This window comes from Lissotriton helveticus, chromosome 5_1, assembly GCF_964261635.1.
Source record: "Lissotriton helveticus chromosome 5_1, aLisHel1.1, whole genome shotgun sequence".
Lineage (NCBI taxonomy): Eukaryota > Metazoa > Chordata > Amphibia > Caudata > Salamandridae > Lissotriton > Lissotriton helveticus.
Genome location: NC_136065.1, coordinates 1,083,998,659 through 1,084,022,974, shown reverse-complemented (window position 1 = coordinate 1,084,022,974; position 24,316 = coordinate 1,083,998,659). Strand labels below are relative to the sequence as shown.

Here is a 24,316-nt window from a genome sequence, read left to right as displayed (position 1 = left end):
TTTACAGTATTATTTTATAATCCTGCTTTTACTGTATGCACTTTACTTAACCTTAAGTATTGCAACTGTAGCGATTCATTTCTCTTGTATGAGAAAAAGAGACTGATCAATAAATAACACCTTTTATTGAACACGCCCATCTCTTCTTTCTCTACAATCTGGTGGAACTAAGTATGCACGTACTGACTGAGTAAAATAGTTGTCTTTTGTTTTCACACGACTCTGGAGATATACTCTTGATTAGGGAGAGCAAAGTTGTCATGTTCTATGGTTGTCAGAAACTAAATCCCTTCTTGTCTATCCAGGGAGGTTAAACTGCTCCTCGCCTATTCGAGAAAGTTTCTAGTGAACTCTGAGCTAGCTGGCACACAAAACTTAAGTCTAATATCGACAGTAGAAGACCTAGTTAACCTCTGTCCTACGTCTATACTATTGAAGATATTATTCCAATGCGCAGAGCATATTGGGATAATAGGAACTACACTACATGGCGCCCAACGTGGGGCAAGGCGATATATCTAACGCAAGACATTAGAGTAACTCAGTCGTGCTTTTCACACAGACCCTTTCTCCCATAAATACTCCAAAGACGTCTGGAGTGGGTCAAAGGTTAAAATCCGCCAAACTTAGTAGGAGGAGACTCCTATGTACGGTTTTTGGTTTATTCAACGTTGAAGGATACAGTGTTCCAAAAATATTGTGCACCTAATCTTTGTTTCCGTGGAAACCTGATCTGCAACAGGAAATCTTCTTGTCAGTAAAATGTCAGACAATGAAGAAGAAAGGGAGACAGCTAGAATAGCAGCTCAATTCCTAGCGGATGACACAAGTCTCCTACAGCAAGACCCGGATGCAATACTCATCCCGGTCAGCATAAGAAAAACTATAACTTTAAAACTTATAGAAAATGGGACTGACATCGAGAGGTGGTACAGTCATATTTGTAATTGAGGCACACGAATATCGGCAGACAGAGGTATTCTATTCATGGATAAACTTTCCAGCAGCAAACGCTGTAACAAAGGAGTTCCACTATTACAAAATAGAGGAACCACCGGATGAGTACACTCCTTTCGAGGAGGTGGAAATCCCATTAAAATACCAAGAGCACCTGCTCTGGTTTAAAGGCGCCATAAAACATAATGATCACATCACCAGGCTCGGTCCACTAGGTAGACCAGGAGCAACGTGGCCGGTTCTAGCCAGCTACACACGACATCCAGACATTGAAAAAATTTCAATATCAGAACTTTTAGTACAGCTAAAACAACTGATTAAAATACATAGACAATTAGTCCAATATGTAATGCGGACTTCAACAGTCCAACCAGCTATTAAAATTCCACAGCTGACCCCTCATCAGGGGAACACAAATAAAATAACACCACAGAACATACAGTCCTGTCTAGGCAAAGTACCCATTAAACGGAAACAAATTCCATTCTGGTTAGCACAGAAAATCACTCAGATAGAGGCAGTATTTCCGGATACTACCCCTACTGAGAAACACAGAATTCTGACTATCTGTCTTCCAATGGGGATCGCACCACATGTGGAGGACTGTGACACTTGGGGTACAGTCTTTGCTTCCATTTACACAAAAACACATGGTGTTCCGTCCATGGCGGTAATACCAGAGGTGCTAAAACAGATTCAAAATGAATACGGTCCAGAACCTGCTTTAACTCTGGGTATGAAATTACTGAAAGACTTCGAGCAGGTCTCGGCAATATTACTAGCCAACATAAAGGGGGAAGCAGCAACTGTGGCGATCCGCCAAAGACTGAAAGAAACAGATATAGCAGAACAACCATTTGAATCGGCCAGAATCATAGAAAAATCCTATGAAGAACTAGGAAGAGATAGTTTGGGTGGAAAACCAGTGAAACCCCAACTAACTGAAAATCCTGAAAAGGTATTTATTAAAAATAATCTAAAAACTCCAAAAAAGAGCTGGGATGGAAATAAACAATCCACTCCCAAAGAAAAAAGATTCCAGTCCAGAGGAAGGTCTCCTCGGCGGAGAGAAAGATCTCCGGACCAAGGACACAAGTCTCCCCAGAGGGAGCCCTCTGAGAAAAAATACAACCTTAGAAATAGAGATAATTTGAAGAAACCTGATAGATATCAAGATATTGATACACGTCCATCTCGATCTTTTCAGACTTCCTCGCAGAAATCGGAAAGAAGAGGACGGTCTGAACACAGGGAAGAGCAAGTCAAGTCCAAAGACAAGGAACCTGCTCATCAAAATAAAAAGTTACAATTTCCAAAGAAGAAGGTAGCCAGTATTAAAGTAATCAAACATGCCGAGGATCCTGAGGACACAGCTGAAAAACGGAGAGTGGGCTCAGACAATGCTAGACAGCGCAGCAGAAGTGAGCATAGCTCGCAAGATCCTGATGAATCATCTGGAGACAGTGGACACGAATGAATACATTCAGGTGAAAACTGCTGATACCAGAGTTAGCAAACCTCATAAAATATATGAAATAACATTACGTATAGAGGGAGATAAGACTAGGAAAATAAGGGGTCTATTTTGGGATAACCTCTCCAAAGGCTATGACATCCTTTTAGCTGAAAAAGACTGGCCACCAGAGTTTGTCAGGGAGTGCCCTCATGGCGAAGAAATGATTATGCCTGCCTTCTCAAATAACGTTCCAATACATAGAAAATATACACTTGCAAGAAAGTGGGCAGTAGCCCAAGCTCCTGCATTATATAAAAACCACGTAGGATGGGATGAGGACTCACCTTCTCACAAAATCCAGTTAAAATCTCAACCAACTGCACAAAGGCAGTACCCAATTAAGCAAGAAGCTAAAAAACAGGTCAGGGAGATCTTAGATCAACTTGAATACCAGGGGGTGGTTGAAACTTGCACCTCACAAATGAACAATCCTTTGTTTCCTGTCTCCAAGCCAGACAATTCATATCGTCTAGTTTTGGACTACAGACACCTAAACTCATGTAGCAAAACTTTTGCAGTACAAAACTCACACAGTGCAGCACTAATGAATAGCATAGTGTGCAAAAAATACAAAACAACATTAGACATCTCTAATGGATTCTTTTGTCAAAATATAGCACCAGAAAGCAGATATTTGACCGCTTTCTCAATTAATGGCTCACAGAAAAATTTCTGTCGTTTGCCACAGGGGTTCAAGAACAGCCCAGGATTATTCTCAGCGAGAGTAACAGAGTTACTACAAATATATGATGATGAGGCATTATCTTATGTCGATGACATCTATCTAACAGATGATGACTTGGATACTCACTTGAAAAGAGTGAACACCATAATACTTGGGTTCGCAGCAGAGGGTTACAAATTCAACTTCAAAAAGTCAAGAATTGCCCATCTAACTGTCCTGTTTTTAGGATATGAATTATCAAGTGAAGGCAAAAGCCTGGCTGACAATTTCTTAGAGAAATGCGCTGTAATCCAAGCACCAAGAACACTGAAAAACGTACAATCAATTCTAGGTTTCCTGAATTTCGGAAGAACTTACATTCTAAATTATGCAGAGAGAGTTAAACCTCTCTATGACCTAATAAGACCAGATTTTAAAACGATCAATTGGACTCAAAATCACACAGAAATTTTGAGATCTTTACAAACAGACATGTTAGTTAAAACAAAACTGAAAACACGCGATAACACACGCAACCTTGTGATTCGAGTCATCCCAGGAAGATGCGGATTCACATACCTAACCTCTAATGAGTGAGAAACAGTACCAATAGCATACAAATCCCATTTGTACACAGTAGCTGAAAAAACACTCAGCATTAAGGAAAACATTTTTCATGCGGTTCAAACAGCTGTAGCAAGAGAAAGAGACCAAGCTGACGGTAGACGGATTACAGTCAGGACAGCAGAATCAGCCTTTGAGGCATTAACAAGTCCATGTAATTTAACTACTACGGCATTAAATCCAAAATGGATACAATGGGAAAATTCTCTTACTACAGACAGAGTGAAATACTATTTTGACCCGGAAATGAAAAAATTTAAAAATCTTGAATATGAAAGAGAATACCCTCTGCCTAGCGACATTCTGCCCATACAACTTTACGCCTGCGTACTATACACAAACAGTTATGCAGAACCCTCAGTTTGGGGAAAACAAGCCTACAAGGCTACATGCGAGGTTGTCAAATTCCGGTGGCGCGGACGTAAATTGATGCCACTAGTAACGATGTCACAATCTGTAAAAGACAATTCAGGTCATCAAACTGAATTAATAGCTTTAAAAATGGCGCTCGATATTGCCGATCGCGAATTCCCGACACTGATAGTGTGCGATTCACATTCCTGCGTCAAATCATACAACGAAGACTTGCAGAAATGGGTTCAAAACGGTTACAAAGATGACACAGGTGCCACAATAAAGCAAAAATCGCTTTGGGAACAAGTAGTTCTTTTACAGAAAGAACTACAAAAGGCTCACGTGATACATACACTGAGTCATCAGCGTGATGGCGTTCACGCTGCAGGGAATTTATTGGCTGAGACAGCCACAGCGGAAGCAACTAAATCGGCTCCCGTAGCTACAAAAAAGCGTTCAGGGAAATACATTGACGGGGGAACAATGCTGGCGGTGAAAACGTCATCAAAAGGCGACTGCTCAGCGCTACCCATCAACTATCCACTCAATTATACATACATAATCGATGCGAACTCCGTTCCTTTTGCTCAAATCCCTGGAGTGGGGGATAGGGTAATTCCAAACAGGAACAGGAGAGGCTTCTTAATACAAGAAGCACATATGGGATTAGGTTTAAGGCATCAGACAATCAAAGAATCTTTGACAGAATTAAAATCAGAATACTGGTGGCCGGGGATGAGCGTGGATAATCACAAATTTGCAAAAAATTGTGAAAACTGCAACAGAGATCGCAGTGGCGAACCGGCCGAGGTAGTGCCAGAACACATAATAGAAAGCATAAAGCGATCTATTCGCATGATTAAACAAGAAACATGCGTCCCAATGTATATTATTTAAGACTATCATCACTTAAAATGTAGACCCCAGCTCTCGGCTGACGTCTGAACTGTTATAAAAAGATTTGCGAGTCTATAAGGAGTAGTTTCTGTCCTGTAACTCCAGTTCTGTAGTAGGGGTATCTCTGTTATAGTCATAATCTAGTGAATAGTCCCGCCCATGTGCGTGGACCCCGGAGCAATCAAAAATAATCTCTTACAGTGTCAAAAAATGCAGAAATGCATAGACACTTAAGAGAGAATTTAAAGACAGATAATGCAGCCAAACAGGCTACACTGTCCAGTACTTCAACTAGAAATTCCACCATAAAATCCACAAAACAGCAAAGCCTGTACAGATTTCCCTTTGTTTAACAGCAAAGTCCCTCAGGAATGATAGAGAGAAGAACCTGGACAGACAAGCCCCATAGGCTGCCATTATGTGGCTTAATTAGGATACTGTGCCTTTAAGGAACCTTCCAGAACATTCTCCCAGTATCCCAGAATGCATAGCAGGTCCAACTTAGCCTCAGTTCTTTTTGAGGGCGTAAAAAACGCCAGACCTGTAGCATTATGAACATGAATAACTCTCCACCGGGGAGGCGGGAGGGCGCTTATGACTATAACAGAGATACCCCTACTACAGAACTGGAGTTACAGGACAGAAACTACTCCTTCTGTAGTAGGGGATCTCTGTGTATAGTCATAATCTAGTGAATAGAATGGCAAGCCCATCCCCACACCAAGCGGCGGTGGAGAATAAAATAACGCCACTACTGTGCGAACAGATTCCGAAGCGAAGCCTGCCCAACCTGAGCGTCTGCCCTGGCATCAGTGTCCAGGCAGTAATGCTTAGCAAAGGTATGGACCGACTTCCAAGTGGCCGCCTTGCAGATCTCTGCAAAGGGAACATTACGGAGCATAGCTGTCGTAGCAGCTTTGCCCCTGGTGGAATGAGCCTTAGGTTTACCCCCTAAGGTCTTATTAGCTTTGTAGTAACACAACTGTATGCAGGACACAATCCACCTCGAGATGGACTGTTTAGAGGTAGCAAGACCTGTCCTGACTGAGCCATAATTGATGAACAATTGGTCTGACCTACGAATATCTTTAGTCTTATCAAGATAAAACTTCAGCACCCTCCGCACATCCAGGGAATGCAAAGATCTTTCTGCTGGAGACGAAGGGTTCTGAAAGAACGTAGGCAAAGTGATAGTCTGGTTGATATGAAAATCAGAAACAACCTTGGGAAGAAACTTAGGGTGAGTACGCATAACAACCTTAGCATTATGAAACACAGTATAAGGTTCTTGGCAACACAATGCCTGAATCTCACTCACCCTGCGGGCCGATGTAATGGCCACTAGGAACGCCGCCTTCCAGGACAGGTGCTGCAATGAAGCCTTATGAATGGGTTCAAAAGGCTCCTTCATCAATCTGGACAGCACCACATTCAGGTCCCATGAAGGCGAAGGAAGCCTGACAGGAGGGAACACTTTCTTCAAGCCTTCCAAAAAATCTTTGATCACAGGGATCTGGAAAAAGGAAGTCTGTGAAGGGCCTTTCCTGTAGGCAGTCAAAGCAGCCAGATGAACCTTAATGGAATGAACATTAAGGCCCGACTGCGCCAGATGCAGCAGATATGGAAGGATGACATCTTCCTTGCATGCCGTAGGGTCATAGTTCTTAGATCTACACCAGATGCAAAACCTCTTCCACTTATAAGCATAAGAAGTCCTAGTGGAAGGTCGCTTAGCCTCCTTCAGTATGTCCATACAATCCTCTGGGAGATTCAGATGGCCATATTGCACTATTTCAGGAGCCATGCCGCCAAACTCAAAGACGAGAGGCTGGGGTGCACCATCCGCCCCCCGAACTTCGTGAGAAGGTCCGGCCTGCACGGCAGCTTCATGTGAGGAAGGAGAGATCGGTGAAGCAGGTCCGTGAACCACCACTGTCTGGGCCATTCCGGGGCAATCAGAATCATCCTGGCCCTGGATTGGGACAGCTTGATGAGAACCGCCGGAATCAGGGGAATTGGTGGAAAAGCGTACAGAAAGCTGTTCGACCAGTTGATCCATAACGCGTTCCCCAGCGTCCCCGGCTGGTAGTACCTGGAGGCGAAGCCTTGGCATTTGCTGTTTTCGGCGGTGGCGAACAGATCTACGTCTGGAGTTCCCCACCTTGCGAAGACCTCTCCCAGTACTTCGTCGTTTATGACCCATTCGTGGTTTTCCTGAATGAGTCTGCTCAGTTCGTCTGCCTGAACATTCTGCACACCTGGCAGATGGGTGGCCGTTATCGACAGTCCTCGAGCCAGAAGCCAGTGCCAGATCGTCTGCGCCTCCTGCGACAGAGTGCGCGATCTCGAGCCCCCCTGCTTGTTGAGGTAATACATCGTTGTCGTGTTGTCCGTCTGAACAAGCAGAGAGTTGGTCCGAAAGGACGGATGAAAGGCCTTCAGGGCCAAGGGAACAGCTCGCAGTTCCAGGAAATTGATGTGGTACGTGGACTCCGCCGGGGACCACGTCCCTTGAATTTGCAGGTCTTCGGAGTGCGCTCCCCAGCCTTGGAGAGACGCATCCGTCACGATGGTCTGTGTGGGAATGTCCTTGTGGAAGGGAACCCCTCTGAGGAGATTCTCTCCTTCGAGCACCACCACTTCAGAGACTGAAGAGCATGTAGAGACAGTCGTATCTTGTCGTCCCAAGATCCTCTCCTCTGGTTCCACTGATCTTCCAAGCACTCCTGCAGCGGTCTCATGTGCAGCCGCGCATGTGGTGTCAGGAAGATGCAAGAGGCCATCGACCCCAGTAGAGAAGACACCGTCCTCACAGTCGTAGACGGAGCGTTCATGAGAGCCTGAGCCTTCCGAACGAGTGATAAACGTCGCTCTTCCGAAGGAGACACGCTTGCTGACAGCGTATTGATGGAGGCTCCCAAGTACTGGATGCACTGGACCGGAATCGGGACCGACTTGGACATGTTGATGTGCAACCCCAGCTTGTTCAAGAGAACGCACGTCTTCTGGAAGTGTGCTTGAGCTTCCGAGAAGGAGGAGGCCTTGATCAACCAATCGTCCAGGTACGGGTAGACAAACACCTTGTTCTTCCGCAGGTGTGCTGCTACCACTGCCATACATTTCGAGAATGTCCTGGGTGCAGATTTCAGCCCGAAGGGTAGCACCGTGTACTGATAGTGATTGGTGCCGACTTGAAAGCGCAGAAACTTCCTGTGTTTGCATGCAATGGGCACGTGGAAGTATGCGTCCTGTAGATCTATGGCACACATCCAATCTCCTCGTTGCAGCTGAGGGTAGATCTGATGCAACGACAGCATGCGAAACTTTTCTCTGCGAATCCACTTGTTTGCCTGTCGCAAATCCAGAATGGGCCTGAACTCGTTTTTGTCCTTCTTGCGGACAAGAAAGAACCGAGAGTAAAGACCTCTTCCTCTTTGAGACAGAGGTACGTCTTCGATCGCCCTCTTCCGTAGCAGAATGTCCGCCTCCGCCTGAAGCTCGCGCAGTTGATACTGCGAGCTGACGGGAGGAATCGATGGAGGAGGGCTGGTGAAACGTAGACTGTATCCATTGCAAACAATATTCAGCACCCACTTGTCCTGAGTAATTTTTCTCCACTCTGCCAGAAAAAATTGAACGCTTCCCCCCACCGGAGCGGGTAACGGACGAGGGGGAAGTAACCGCTCAGGGTCGGGACCCGGCCGGGCCCTTGGTCGCGGTAGAGGACTGTTGTCGACCTCTACCCCCTTGGCGTTTCTGGAAGGGCCGCCTGTACTGCTGCTGCTGTTGCTGCTGTTGATGTTGTCCAGCAGACTGTCCCCTTCCACGACCCTGCGACCCAAACCGACGTTGGTACTGTCGGAATGGTTTCTTCTCCTTGGGCTTCTCCAAGCCCACCGCCGTCAGGGTCTCCGCCTCGGCCTTCATCCTGGCCATCTCGTCATCAGCGTGTTTTCCGAAGAGAGTATCTCCGGAAAACGGGAGATTCGCCACGCGTTGCTGTGCTTCCGGTTTCAGTGACGTCAACCTGAGCCAAGCATGGCGTCTCTGGTGAATCCCGTGGCAGTATCCGTGCGCTGACAGCAAGGATATGTCCGCCGCGGCGCCGATGGCCTGGTTAGAGACCAGCATCCCCTCCTGGACGATCTCCATGAAGTCCTCCTTGCGGTCTCGAGGGACAAGGTCTGCAAACTGCTCCATCGAGTCCCACAGTGACCTGTCGTAACGCCCCAGTAACGCCGAGTCACTGGCGGCCTTCATTGAAGAGGCGGACGTCCCACACGCCTTACGACCAGCAGAGTCGATCCAGCAGCTCTCCTTGTCCGGAGGCACCGTGGACGCAGGGGAGGTGGCATGAAGCTTTCGGGCAGCTGTCACGATCACTGAGTCCGGCACCGGGTCCTTCCTCAAGAAGGCAGGGTCCGAGTCCGGAGCCCTGTACTTTTTTAGGATCCTGGAAGGCGCAGACTTCACCACTGCCGGCGTCAGGAATAGCTGTTCGGCGGGCTCAAGGAGCCCTGGCACCAGAGGTAACAGGGGGCGAGACAAGTGCCGTTTGTGTAATGTCTCAAATATCACCGAGGTAGAAGCCGTAGGCGCTTCAACCTTGATTCCCAACTTCGCCGCTCCACGCAGGAGAACCTCCTGAAATGTGCCTATATCGTCTATAGGAGACACCCTAGTCTCCGGCGAATCGGACAACGTGGGCGAGTAGGAACAGGTCCCAGAGGCAGAACGTGACCTGGACCGACGTCTCTTGTGGTGATGCCTGGATCGTGAGGAAGATCCATGCCCGCTTCTCGATCTGTCCCGTCTCCCAGAGCGAGACCTCGACCTCTTGGGCCTCGGACGTTCCTTCGGCCTCCCAGGGTCAGGAATCCCAGGCTTCTTAGGAGTCTTCTTCGGTGGCGTCGGAAACTTAGGCATCGACACCGCCCTCGGCGGGACCGGGGGTGGAGGAGTAACCGGATGCGGGGTCTGCGGAGCCGGCTTCGGAGGTGGGGTCGGGGCCTTCGGAGGCGGACCCTTCGGCACAGCCGGCCGCGAAGGAGGTGTAGAGGGCTTCATCGGAGTATCCACCCCGGAATGCGCCGTTCCCGGCGAGCCACCAACCCGTCCGGAGCGTGGGGAGCCCCCCACAGTCCTGGGCCTGTCCTTAGGACCTCCAGACGCCGAAGATCGGTGCCCAGACGACGACCGATGGCCCCTCGACGTCGAACGGCCCTTCGGCGTCGACCGGTTCTCACTTCTCGACGTCGAACCGTGTCTGCGTCTCGACGTCGACCCCGACCAGATCGACGAACCACGAAACCTCGACGACGGGCGATGGTGCCTCGACGGCGACCTCGACCTCTTCGCCTGCCTCGACGTCGACCTCTTGGATCGTCTCGACGTCGACCCTTTGGATCGTCTCGACGTCGACCTCTCTGACCTTCTCGACGTCGATCTCCTTGAGCGTCTCGACGTCGGTCTTTTCGAATGCTTCGACGTCGACCTCTTCGGCGCCGGAGACTCCTTCCGTCTCGACGGCGGCTTCGACGACGAGGATCCCCTCGACGACGATGTCCTCGACGGCGAACGGCGGTGTCGCCTCGACGGCGAGCGCCGACGCCAGGCCCTCCGATGTCGACCACTCGACGCCGACACCGACGACGAGGAGATCGACACCGGCTTCGACGGCGGCCGGAACGCGTTCCTCGACGTCGACGGGCGACGTTTTCTCGACCCAGAGCCCTGGGGAGACCTGGAACTGGCCGTTGACCGTCCCCTCGACGTCGTGGTAAGTGCAACTGACCCAGACGGAGATCTTGGGCGAGGGCTGGTCTTCCTGCCCCTGGGGAGCCCCCCAGAGGCCTCAGCATGGGTAGAAGGAGCCCCTCCTGACCCACCTCGTGCCTTCAACCTTCTCTCTGCAAGTCCCTGAAGCCTGATCTTCTTCCTCTCCTTCAGGGTCCTTCCAGAGAAGCCTCTGCAGATCACACAGTCCTCAGGAATGTGGGAAGAGAGAAGGCAGAGAATACAGACCTCATGGGGGTCTGACTTGGCCTTCTTCCTTGAGCACTCAGGGCATTTGTCGAATAATGCAGGCATTATGGACAAAAAAAGAGTGCAGAAACACAGAAAGAAAGTCACCAAAGTACTTTTAAAGCACCAAAAAATCGAAATTAGTGTAAAACACTAACAAAACCCTTGAAAAGGGAGAGCTCAATGCTCCAGGGTCCTGCTTGCAGGAGCCGGAAAAAAGAACTGAGGCTAAGTTGGACCTGCTATGCATTCTGGGATACTGGGAGAAGGTTCTGGAAGGTTCCTTAAAGGCACAGTATCCTAATTAAGCCTCATAATGGCAGCCTATGGGGCTTGTCTGTCCAGGTTCTTCTCTCTATCATTCCTGAGGGACTTTGCTGTTAAACAAAGGGAAATCTGTACAGGCTTTGCTGTTTTGTGGATTTTATGGTGGAATTTCTAGTTGAAGTACTGGACAGTGTAGCCTGTTTGGCTGCATTATCTGTCTTTAAATTCTCTCTTAAGTGTCTATGCATTTCTGCATTTTTTGACACTGTAAGAGATTATTTTTGATTGCTCCGGGGTCCACGCACATGGGCGGGACTATTCACTAGATTATGACTATAACAGAGATTCCCCTACTACAGAATGGCATATACGCAAGGGGCATGCTACATTCTGGCCATTGTCCTGCTCTTAGCTCTCGAGCTTATGGGGGGGCATGACCAGCATGGGCATTGCATTGCGGGACTCGTCACTTCCTTCCTGAGGGAAACGGGATGGTGTAAAGGAAAAACCAAGTCATAGAGCAATCTATAATGGCAAAGGTATTAGGTTCGGGAGCTGGGTGGGTCAAACATTTAATAAGTGTCCAACGTAGTCTTAATAATCTGCCAAGAAATTCTCTGAGAGGTCTCAGTCCGTACGAACTATTGTTTGGGACTAGAATGTTAATCCAGGACCTCGATAGTCAAACTTCAGTGGTTAAAGAACAATGCTTTGATATCAAAGATCGTTTGGCTATTTTACAGGACTGAAACGAAAAAAGAAAAGACCGGAGCAACATAAAGTTGAAGCAACAGCCAACAGCCACTGAAGAGAAACCACCTGTCCCAGCAAGACCTGTCTGGATTCCAAAAATCGGGGATCTGGTCAGAGAAGGAATTTGGGCCTTCTTACAGAAAAGCAGTACCTGTCTTGTCTGTCAACGGGACAAGATCATTGGTATTACCGCCCCTTGCTGGTAAAGAGGAGAACCGAGTTGTATCCATCGACCTGGTTAAACCACAATCATGTGGCCGATAATAAGTAGTAGGCCAAGTGGACTCCCAAGAAGTAGTAGAACACCAAAGTTTGCTACAAATGCAGAGGTTCAAACTGAGAGACTAATCACATTTGATAAACCTACAGTGAATCAACAAGGACTATGCAACAAAGCCATGGAACTTAAACCTCTTGAAACCCAAATCAGAATAATGCATCAAGAAACACCAGTCTACAATGATGTAACCACAGACTAGGCTAATGAAACAAAGAAAATTCAAAAAGCAAAAAGGAATCCAGAAGCAATTGAAACAATTGACAGAACAGCATCAAGCTATTTCATCAACTTCGATGAGTTTTCTGAGGATCCGAGCGAACCTGAGGAACTGCCGACACCATCAAAGACTTTTAAAGACAAAGCAAAGGAACTCTTTCATCAACTACAAGAAACCTATCTGATTTCTCCATGGATTGAATTTTGGCTGGCACAAGATATATTTGTCCTCATACTTTGGCTCATCCTGGTACTATACTTGGGTCATTTCATTGAGGGAAAGTATGTTAAAATGGACACAGCAAGTCAGAATATCAACTTGGTCCTGAAACCACACAAGTCTTCACACATCGAGAAAAGAGAACTTTCTTCAGTGAACTTCACAGCAAATCCTATACCAGGTGGGGTAGCATGGGACAAAACTGATTACGAAATCTATGGTCCGGTCGAGCTCCTGAAGTATCCTCATCAATTCAAGATTTCATTGAGTGACTTTGTAAAACCAAGCACATTCGCTGACAGTATTAATGATATGATGTCGGATCTAGTGATGTCAGCTAAATTTACAGGACATGATTATTTACAAGGTTCATCTAATTATGACCAGATGTATTGTTATAACCACTATGGTAACCATTATCTCCATAAATCAGCTCAACCTAGAAATGTTTTAAATTATAACCAATGGGAACATTGTGCAACTCCACCAAAAGGAAGTTCAAAAACATTTTATGAAAAATTTTCATACTTCTCAGGGTTTAACACAAGTGATGCAGAAACGTTTTATTTTAAACTGTTAAATAAGACAGGAATGAAAAACATGCTTACAAACACAAAATTAATCTATTCAGAGACATTTTTGAAAAAATGAAAACATTTGGTTTTGTTGATTTCTGGAACAATAATATTGAAACAAAAATGATCTGGGGTACAAAAGATTGGCAAGTGCAAGGTATAGAATCATTTAGAGCCTGCATGATCCCAGAACAAATTATATTTTTGAATGATACAATTCAACAGACAACCTGTCTTGGCCTAGCCAAAATTAAAGACTTAAACAAACCGTCTATTCCGAAACCAACACCCGACAGTAATAGCACTACAGATGTTGAGATAGACGTATCCCATATTTTGAACCAAAACAGAACACATCCTGATTGGAAAAAATGGTTGATCTGGCCCACAGACACAAATAACTGTCAAGAAGGATTACTGCACAAAACACAGGGGTTCACATTGACCAGGCCAGACCTTAGATACTCCCAGAGACAACATCCAGGGATAGTAACTACTTACAGTGTAGGGAAACTCTGCCTTGAATGGCTACAGACATCCACACTGGTTGAAATTAAGCAACACTTGACTTTACTTAAAGAAGGTGCTGACTTGCGTGATTTCATTAAGGGACCACGCAAACAGCGTCAAAAACGTTTCATAGCGGCCTCTATATATGCAGCTTACAACGAAGCTTGGAAAGTAGCTCAAATTGAAACAGCAGAAAAAATACGGGAAATTGACCGTGTTAATTTGGAAAAATCGTTTTCTGTTGTAGACAATGGGTTAATGACTCTGTCTTCCAGAATATATTCACTGGACAGTATTGTATCATCTGCAATCGATCTAATAGAGCAAGACTTACTGATGTTGCAACACGGTCAGTCACAACTACGTTCTATTGTACAGCTTGGCTGGACGTTACAAAATCTGCGTTCAGGCTACGTGCCTTGGCGTTTAATCAACACAACGTCACTATTCACTATCTTTAGCCTTACTGATATACAAATCAGCTTGGCACAAAAGGGTGCAGAGTATACAATTCTGAGCATTGAAAAACTTGAGAGATTACCATTGACAATGTCAGAACGACCGGTCATTGAATGGATAATACATGGGATTATAACTATTCCGATAACGACTTTCCAGTTTCGATACTGCCAAAAATATATACAGGCAGGCCAGTATGAAAGGTTGGGTAAAGGATACATTAAGTCAACATGGAACCTACCTTATACACACACATGTTACAGTAATAAAGGACAAAGTGTATTTCTTAGTGGTAATAATTGTGAAAAATCACTAAGTGGTATACTTCTGTGTCAGGGTATAAGTTTGGGGCCTGCGAGGGGACTTCAAATAACCTTTCATGTCACTAGCTCGGCACACCTGCAACAAAAATAGAACCATTCTTTAGAAGACTTTCTAACGGGAGTTACATTCTAATTGTAGATCACAGATGTTGTGGCTTACTGCCAGGAAACCTTATCTAGTAAGCGTGACTTCCATGGTCATTTGCTGTGAGCGAATATTGTTTCCGAATGACACTCCAGACAGGGAGGGAAAAATTTGGCCCAGTTTGAAAATCTCTTCTATTCGAATTGATACTTTAAGCAGAATGAAGACTGTGCTCCTACAGACGCCAGTTCGCTTGACGTCATCAAAAGAAACGTATGATCTCCAAGTTGCAAGGACAACAGGAGAGATACATGCATTGTTATCAACAAGTTGCCCCCTACACTTCGCAGAAATGCTAAACGAAATCTTAAATATTTCTGATACAAATGGTATCGCGAGTGTATTTAAGACCGTTTTTTCAGGACTGTTGACCCCATTCAAAGCAGTCCTGGGTATTTTTCCAAACTTCGTCCATTCCATCTTTGGCGGACTTCCTGTCCTGTTGGGACTCGTAGTAGGCATCCTATTTTTGCTACTCTTGCTTCGTTATGGCAAGCCATGTCACAGACAAGACTCCAGCAACAATGGAAGAAACGATCCTAGCTATACGCTACCGGGACCGCATAACTAAAGTCCTTGGATTAGCCCGACTAAGAGATCTAAATATGACCTGGTTTCTTTCGTTCAGACCCATATGGCAGAATTGTGTCTTACCTGTATTGAGATGTATGCTATGCGGCGAGGAATGCGTGTTGGACACATGTCTTACACTACAATCAGAAGTACCATTGGATGCCCGCTGCTATTGTTTTGATTTCGTTCGAGAACTCCTGTAAAGAATGTAAGAACGACCAGTTCTTAATTGACGTCTTATGTCCATCCTTACGGCAAACCCGGCACCTCTCAGGTATAAATATACCGACACTGCCCTAAGTAAAGACACGGTGGTGATGAGCTTGGAGCAGCGACTACTTGCCGGAGAGCCCAGCTGATGCGAGAAGCCCACGGACGCTGCCCCTCCCTCTTTGACGCGCTGAAGGAAGACGCTGTCTTTTCTCTTGCCGAGAAATCCAGCCTCCAGCGTTTCCAGCCCACCTTCGCGGGTGACTGGGATATCGAGTCCTGAGACAGAGATACCAGCCCTCCTACCTTCTAAATCCCAGGTACTGAACTGACTAACCCCTTACAGAGAATTCTTGAGTCAGATTCTTGGCAAAACAAACTTAACTTAAACTGCTACTTACTTACTCCCTCCCACGTATTAGGCTTAGGTCAGGTACACCGGGGTAGGCGTAGTTAGAAGCACCAGTTGAGTACGATTAGTCAATGTATATATGTATATATATCTTTTATCCATTTTAAAGTATCATATGGCTAAGAAACCATATCAATGCTTTTACAGTATTATTTTATAATCCTGCTTTTACTGTATGCACTTTACTTAACCTTAAGTATTGCAACTGTAGCGATTCATTTCTCTTGTATGAGAAAAAGAGACTGATCAATAAATAACACCTTTTATTGAACACGCCCATCTCTTCTTTCTCTACAATCTGGTGGAACTAAGTATGCACGTACTGACTGAGTAAAATAGTTGTCTTTTGTTTTCACACGACTCGGGAGATATACTCTTGATTAGGGAGAGCAAAGTGGTCATGTTCTATGGTTGTCAGAAACTAAATCCCTTCTTGTCTATCCAGGGAGGTTAAACTCCTCCTCGCCTATTCGAGAAAGTTTCTAGTGAACTCTGAGCTAGCTGGCACACAAAACTTAAGTCTAATATCGACAGTAGAAGACCTAGTTAACCTCTGTCCTACGTCTATACTATTGAAGATATTATTCCAATGCGCAGAGCCTATTGGGATAATAGGAACTACACTACAGCGGAAACCACCGCTATCACATTCATGACCACCAAATGGGCACTAATAATTCTATGGGGGGGGGGGCGAGGCAAACTGAAAAATCCGCTGGCTGACCATGAATTGCAGGTAATATCTTTGGGACTTCAAGAAGAACATATAAAAGCTGGCATCCTGCAGGTCCAAGGTTATCATCCAGTCGCCCAGATCCAGGGCAGAGAACTGGGAAAGCGTGAGAATTTTGAATTTGCCATTCCACAGGAAGGTAATCAAAGGGAGAATAACAACTACAAATAATCCATCCATTCACCTTCAACAAGTGGAAATAGCAGGATTAACAACCAATCTCTATCTCAGAGGCTGATGCCCGGTCACATCTCTTGCAGGAAAATAGATAGGTGCTCCTCTGAGAGCCACAGTGATGTAGGCGGAACATCTTGTGGACAAGACATAGAAGGATAGAGGCCTGCTTTTCTTTTTTTAAACACATTTTATTACCTTTACAAGAAATACACGGCCTGAGAGGCCAAAAAACAAAGAAAAATAAAGCATAAACAAAGAATGCAGAAACAAAAGCAAAAACCTGCACATTTCAAGTGGCGGCTGCAACGCATCAGTGGTGGCGGGTTGTAAATTATTTTTAATTAAAAAACACCTTACCTTATCGCCGCGTCTCTCCTCCATCGTCTCTCGCATCAAGCCAGAAACAGTAAGCACCCAGGCTCCCCTAAGTCAATCACAATGCTGCAATGCAGCACTGTCATTGGTCTGAGTGCCGTGGTTCGGCAGTCAGCCAGGGAATGGGAGCCTGGGCATGTTCTCCAACCAGGCTGTAATGCAGCCTGGATGAGGAACATGCAAAAGTGCACCTAACTTTTTCGCCTGCCTGAGACTGCCAGCCAAAAATGCACGCACACTTAGTGTGCGCCCAACACTCCTCCCCCTGCTCTGAGAGCAGAGTAGCCCTGCCTGCCCCGTAAAGCTGCCACAGAAAACAAAAATGATAGCGTTGTTTTATTTTTCCTTTTTTTACACTGCGAAAAGAAGTGGGCGACGCTCCTCCGCCTTAGCAGAGGAGCCGCCACTGGGTATTCTGCCTGCAGGGCCTGAAAGGACTTGAGGATCCTCTCGCTCATAATGTCTCTCAGAGTGGAGCTCCTGATCCGATCCCATCTCCCGAAACCCTCCAATGCAACCACCTGCAGCAGCAGGCAGCCTGGCAACCTAGATGTCCACTGCGTCAGCTTCCCCCATCGCTGGAGGAAGATCATTATAGTCACACCCAGAGTATAGGTATGATAGGAGAGAAGTGTCCTCCATCACCCATTTTTTGGGCGCATAAGCAGGACTGCCCTGGATATCATACCACCAATTATTAATGACCAGGAGCTGCATAGCCAGATAATACGACTCAACATCGCCTGAAGCAATTCCCTGCAGTAAGTAGATTGAAAACATTTACAGAGGGCAATGCAAAGGAGGGGGGGGGCGGCGTCTGGCCTCCCAACGGAAACTATTAAGAAGTTTAAAGTACGAAACCACTGTCGTATAATGGCGTACAGGAAATTTTGCAATTAGTATATAAACTGGGGCAGTGACATCAGTTTGAAGATTGCAGACCTACAAGTTGGGGACAAAGGCATAACCAACCAGACTCTAATATACTCTCTTAATCGAGCCAGCACAGCTTCTAGGTTACGTGTCCATGCTAGTGCAACATTTGAGAACACAAAAACGTCCAGATATTTAAACCCACTCGAGTCAATCCGCAATCCCCAAGCCCAACCGAGGTCCTGCAGGTAACCACCAACCAAACACACAGTAGATTTAGATATGTTAAGATACAAGTCTGAGAACTCACTAAAGATATGCATGATTTGTATAATATGAGGCTTCCAAGGCTGCAGGGGTGGTCAGAAAGAATAGGACATCATCCGCGTATAACACTATTCGATAAGAGAGGCCTGCCCTCACTCAAAACGATGGATCTGAGCGTCCATCCTCACCCACACCACCAATGACTCCATGGCAAGAGAGAACAGTAAGGGAGATGGGGGCATCCCTGCCTCACCAACCCCTGAATTGGGACAGAATCTGAACTAGCCCCAGAGATGTGCACCGTCGCTGTCAAATCAGTGTATAGTAGTCTAAGAGAAGACTGAAATCTAGGGCTTAAATTTAAGCGGCAAAGAAGAGCAAACAAATATACCCAATTCACGGAGACACGGTCCTTGTTGATATCAGCCAGAAGAACTGCTGCGTATCCCTCCAACATGTCAGCTACTGCCAAGGCATTATAGAGACGCTGAATATTGTGCCGGGTGGCACGAGGCATAAAACCGGCTTGGTCAGGCTGAACCAAGTCGGGAATGAAGCGTATCAACCTGTTTACCAGCGCATTCGCTAGGATTTTCTCCTCCAAGTTGAAGAAGGAAATTGGGCAATAGAACAAATGGTCATCTACTGGCCATCCAGGCTTGGGGAACACCACTATCTCAGCCTGTCACCAGTCAGGAGAAAGAGCGGCACCATCAACTGCAGACTGAATCACCCCCAACAAGAGTTCCTGGAGTTTAGCCATGAAGGCCTTGAAGAACTCAAATGGAAGTACATTAGGCTCGGGCTTCCCAGGCTGTAGTCCTGCCAGGGCCACTGAAAGCTCATCCCCACCGAGTACACATTACAATAAGTCAATATCTGCAGAGGAGGGCATAGCCCTGCTTAATGATATGAAGGCACCATCTGTCAGGTGTGATGGACTGCCAAACAGAGAGAAAATGTCAAGTCCTACCTCCCACAGGGAGGTTGGGTGCCGTTAAGAGCAAACTAAAGCGGCTTGGAGGCTGATACTGTAGGGGAGGGGGGTTGGGAAGATCGGTGCCCCTGGTGACCTAAACATTATCTACCCGAACCCCGTCCATGAAAGGGCTGAGGTGACTGTAGCAGGGGCAAGTTTGGTCTGGGGCTCACTACATGCCAAACCTTTGAAGGATTCCTGAAAGGATCACAGCTGATAAGGGAACAGCATGGCAGGGGGGAAATAGGCCTAAAGAGCATGCCACAGCCTAGCTTTCCTTACAGAGCTACAATAAGCATTCAGCCTTTTTACCACAATGGCGGGGTCCATCAAACAGCATATCCAGGGGGGATGTTGGCATTTCTCCACAAAAGCCTGTGGATTCTATCCATGCACAGCAAATGCTTGTCCCAAACAGTCAGTAGTACCTAGACTGCACAAATTATATATTTGGCCACATGGTGAATGGTCATGGGGAATTAATAAGAATTCACCTTGCTGGTGGCAGCTCGGACCACTAAACTCACACACGTATATCAGGGTCACCGGACGCAAGTCCATGGCACCTTGGAACCTGTCAGTTCCATCGTGGGCAAGAGAAGAGGTTAGACCAAGGGCCGAAAAGGGAGCTGTTTAGTGCCTCACTGAACTGTAGTACGGGCTCAGAAGAAGAGGGCTCAGGCTGAAGAACTTCAGGTTCATGTTAACATCAACTGAAGGATATTGTAGATCCAAGAGCAGCACTTTTTCATTGGCAGCCCAAGGGGGTAAATGAACCCTGTAACAGGGTGAAGTATGGTCTTGGGTTTCTTTCAAGGCCCGTTGTATCTTTCCCTATGTTAGCCTAACGGTACATGTTGTAGGCATTATTTTCCTTTGCACATAATACTATATAAAAAATCTTGCTCAGGGGTTTGGAATTGAATAAAATATCTACTTGTCCAACAGGCAAGTTGCTTCATCAATCTACTTGTCCTGTAACAAAATCCACTTGTCCCTTTGGTGCCATGTAGTGCGGCAACAAATTATAGCAGCAATTTCATTATATAAGAGCACTGATATAGCCTCTCTGGTTATGCCAGGAATCATGCCATAGTAGTGTTTAAATACTTGCAATTCCGTTATGATGCCACGTTTCCGCAGATCTACATACTGGGGCTGATGGTAGTGGCACGCAAAAGTTCTAGGGTTAGAATACCCTTCCGAGTCTGTGCAAACCTACTAACTTGCATGTTTTAAGGGTTTTCAACAGCTCTTCTCTAATCTTTTCCCATACTGAGAAATGTTGGAAATTTACTCCTGACAATGGCAGACGTAAACCTTCTTCCAGAGTTGGGGAAAAAGTGGTTGGAGGAAAAGTGTAAACACTCAGATTTTTGCATGAGCAAATCTACAAATGCATATTTGCTAATGCTAAAATGCAGTTCACAAATATTTTCTAGGAGTACTATTTCTTGCCGTACTTCTGTAAATTCTTGGGAATTCACGAAAGCTGTATAGCCGCACTTAATGCAAGGACATATAACATGAGTGCACTTTTGAGACTTTCTTTAATAATTGGGTCCCTCATTTGGTCTGGCGTTGATGATGACCTTTAGCGTTTATTACAATTCTATCTCCCTCTCTCTGTATCGGCTGGCTTCACTGTGAGTGACAACATTCTGCTCTTTCACAAGGAGCATTTCAGCGCACAAAGTAGTTTTGTTCAGTGCCAGTAACTATTGTGGCAGTGTATGCTTTTTGAGACCAAGACAATTTTTGTTTTTGCCAATGTTTGTTATAATGGCAAGGGGCTGGCAGCTCCCGCACCAATAAGATTTTACAAAAACCAGGCCAAAACAAGTCGCACATTGTCAAAACTAAAAAGCTGACCACCAATTTCAGAGCTACTGGCTTTGCCAATGCTTGTTTATTTGTGTTTCCCATAATCTTATTGAAACTGGTTATACTGATTTTCCATTATGAATATTTTTGGGAAATACTAGCATGCAGTATCACGTTACTAAATGATGCTGCAAAGAAATGGTACCTTACATTTCCTGATTCAATTTTTTGATCAACATTTTATTTTGAAAGCAAAGGATCATCAATCTTGCTTTCAAGCTTCTGTAAATATATGCATCAAATCAGAGGGCATTCTGGGATCATTATACATAGCCTCATATTGCTAAACTTTGACTGCAAATTGGCAGCTAAAGGGTTTGTGCTGCAGGGGTTTGGGCCTACGTGTCCCAAGGACTAAATACACATGAAAACTTGTTGCCTTTGACCCCAAACAACACGCCCTGGGCGTCGCGATATAGGAATTCCATGATTGCTTTTGCACCCCATTGTACTTTCACACAGAACCTGCATATGTTTTCGCATTCTGTTCTTTTCCTGGGAATTACTCTGAGCACTACCAACAAGGTCAAACAACAATGTCCCTTGTTATTTTTTTAGCCAAGGCACAAGTGCCTAGACATAACACAAGAATGCAGCTGTTGTTTATGCGCACACATTACTATCATATAGATGAGTGCTTGAGCCACAAAGACATACATGGAACAGGAGTTAAGACAAAAGATCACCGCATACACTTGTTTGGTGACATACAGTTTTGCTTCACTGTTTCAAATCATCTTCAGGTGCATACAGGCACATTCCTCACACGACTTGGGAAACATGCCCAAAGACCAAATAACAGAGCCATGGTTCCTGCGAGTCCATCACGTACATGTATTTGAAAAGTAGTGGCATGGTTTGAACCCTATCGTTTAACCCCTTCCATGCTCATGACGGAACGGTTCCGTCATGAGCTACGGTTGAGCTGTGCTCATGACGGAACCGTTCCGTCACGACCACACCCGTTTTTATTACGTCCCAGCACCGGAGGGGGAATCGCGGTCGCGCTGAAAAGGTTAAGGTAGGGACACCATTCACTTACACACTGAAATTCAATTTGAAAAACCCATCAAAGCAGCAAAAAAAAGGGAGCGGAGCTCTGGATCCGTGTTCAAAGACATGGAAAGAAAGGAACTGATGTGTGCGTCTGTAAAAGTGTATACAATACTGGGACATGCCATTACCAGGGTATTGCTTAGCATTAAAATGTGCTAATTTAAGTCCAATAACAAGAACAAGGCCCACAGTAATTTTGCGGCCGGAGGGGGCAGGGGGGTGGATTTATGCAGCATGGTTGAGTAAATTATGCAGCAAGAAAAGGAAATATGTGCCGCATAATGCAGCACATTAAACTGCATTTAACTTAATTGGGCCGGCCCCTATTCCACACCCCCGCTAAGTGCCCGGGCAGCCCTGCCCTCAGACCACCTCAGCACTCGCCTGTTCTTGACACCAGCGCAGCCCCACTTTGCAGTCATGAAGCACATGCGGGCGGGTGATGCATTGCAGCAGGGCATAATTCAGTTCGGACTTCGGGCTGGACTTTAAACTAGACGGCATCAGCCTGCACAAGTGTGTTTATATTCAAATGCAGTTGCATAATATTCAAATGCAGTTGCATAAAAATAAAAAATAAGCGGCACTTCAACCGATCGCGAAAGCGATCGAATTGTAAAAAAAAAAAGCCCGCTAGTGGGGCGCGCGCCACTGCGAGCATAGCTCTTCAATGGATAATTGAAGAGATATGGCCTATGGTGCCCGTAACAGACACCAATAGGCCATAGGCGGAGCTACGCGACCGCCTATGGCCTATTGTGCGTTCTGTTTAAAAACAGCACGCACGCCAAGGCCAATGGGAATGGACCTTGGAAATCCACACGCACGAGCTATGTGGAATCCAGGGTCCATTTTCAAATTGCCCAGAATAGGATTCTGGGCTGCGCACCAAGCCCTAAAAAGGGAAGGGAGCTCTGGATCTGTGTTCAAAGACGTGGAAAGAAAGGAACTGATGTGGGAGTGCAAGGGTGGTGCCTTCATGCGACTTCGATCAGTCACTTCCAGGGACAAACTATGTCAACATGGTGCCACATGGCAGCACTTAGCACCACACTGGAGCCCTGCTCTGAAAACCTCTGGAACCAGTATGATGCCTGGGGATATTCTAATGGAGAGAAATCTGCAGATAGAAATATCCATCAGAATGCTTTTGCACACTGCCCGGAGAATCAAGTGTAGAAAGGGTGTACAGGCCCAGTTTGCAGATCCAAAGTAGGGTAGCCCCAGGACACCAGAAGCAAACAACCCGAGCGCTACAACTGTGGCGCAGTAGCCCCTGCTTGGCCTGTGACACCCTCTCCCCCACCCCCAAAAACAGGGTCTGAAGATTAAAGATTCAGTAAAACAGGTGCTTGTCAATGCACTGATAGGTAACATGTATCTGCTTGCTTAGAATATAGTATGAGCCAGGGGCATAATTTCTCAAATACTGCCAATTACCTTTACCAGACAAACGCCTTGGCTGTGTTCCAATGCAGATACTTCTACTGTCATCTTCGTCATCAGGTGGCCGGCTGAGATCATCCCATGCACACTTGGCACTCACGCCACTGAGGTTTGAGCCATCTGTTTCAATACCTTTATCAACTCTCTCCTGCTTTGAAAAATAAATATTAAGAAACACAACTAAGAATACACATATTTACAAATTTCATAAAAACACAATGGCCTTTGTGGAATGTTGCATATAATCTCTTAATTGCAAAGTCAATATTCCAAGGGAAAATGCCATGACAACATAAAAACGTTTTCAATGTTCTTTTATCGATTAGCTGAAACAATGAAACTACAAAAGTAAAACAAGGCTGCTTGATATTTCCACAGAGAATCTGAATCACTAGTATCAATGCTCCATTGGCTTTAGAGATATCTGCATAAACATCCCAACTCCACTACAGCTCAGTTACCACTATAAGAAATTATTTTTAGCATAAGGATCAGGAGAAGTTCAATGGATGTCACCAGCTAGGACTTACTTCATATGGCTAATTAT

The 24,316-nt window shown here is 45.8% G+C and overlaps 1 protein-coding gene across 5 annotated transcripts in view; it reads right to left on the bottom strand.

Moving 5' to 3' along the window:
• Positions 1-24,316, bottom strand: part of SUFU (SUFU negative regulator of hedgehog signaling) — a 507,756-nt gene that overhangs the window by 303,369 nt on the left and 180,071 nt on the right. For 2 of the 5 annotated variants that reach the window (XM_078643658.1, XM_078643655.1), the window contains exon 7: positions 23,764-23,920. In XM_078643658.1, coding sequence (XP_078499784.1) covers positions 23,764-23,920 — 157 coding nt within the window. The remainder of the gene's footprint in view (positions 1-23,763; positions 23,921-24,316) is intronic. The other 3 variants (XM_078643659.1, XM_078643656.1, XM_078643660.1) reach the window with 2 other exon arrangements.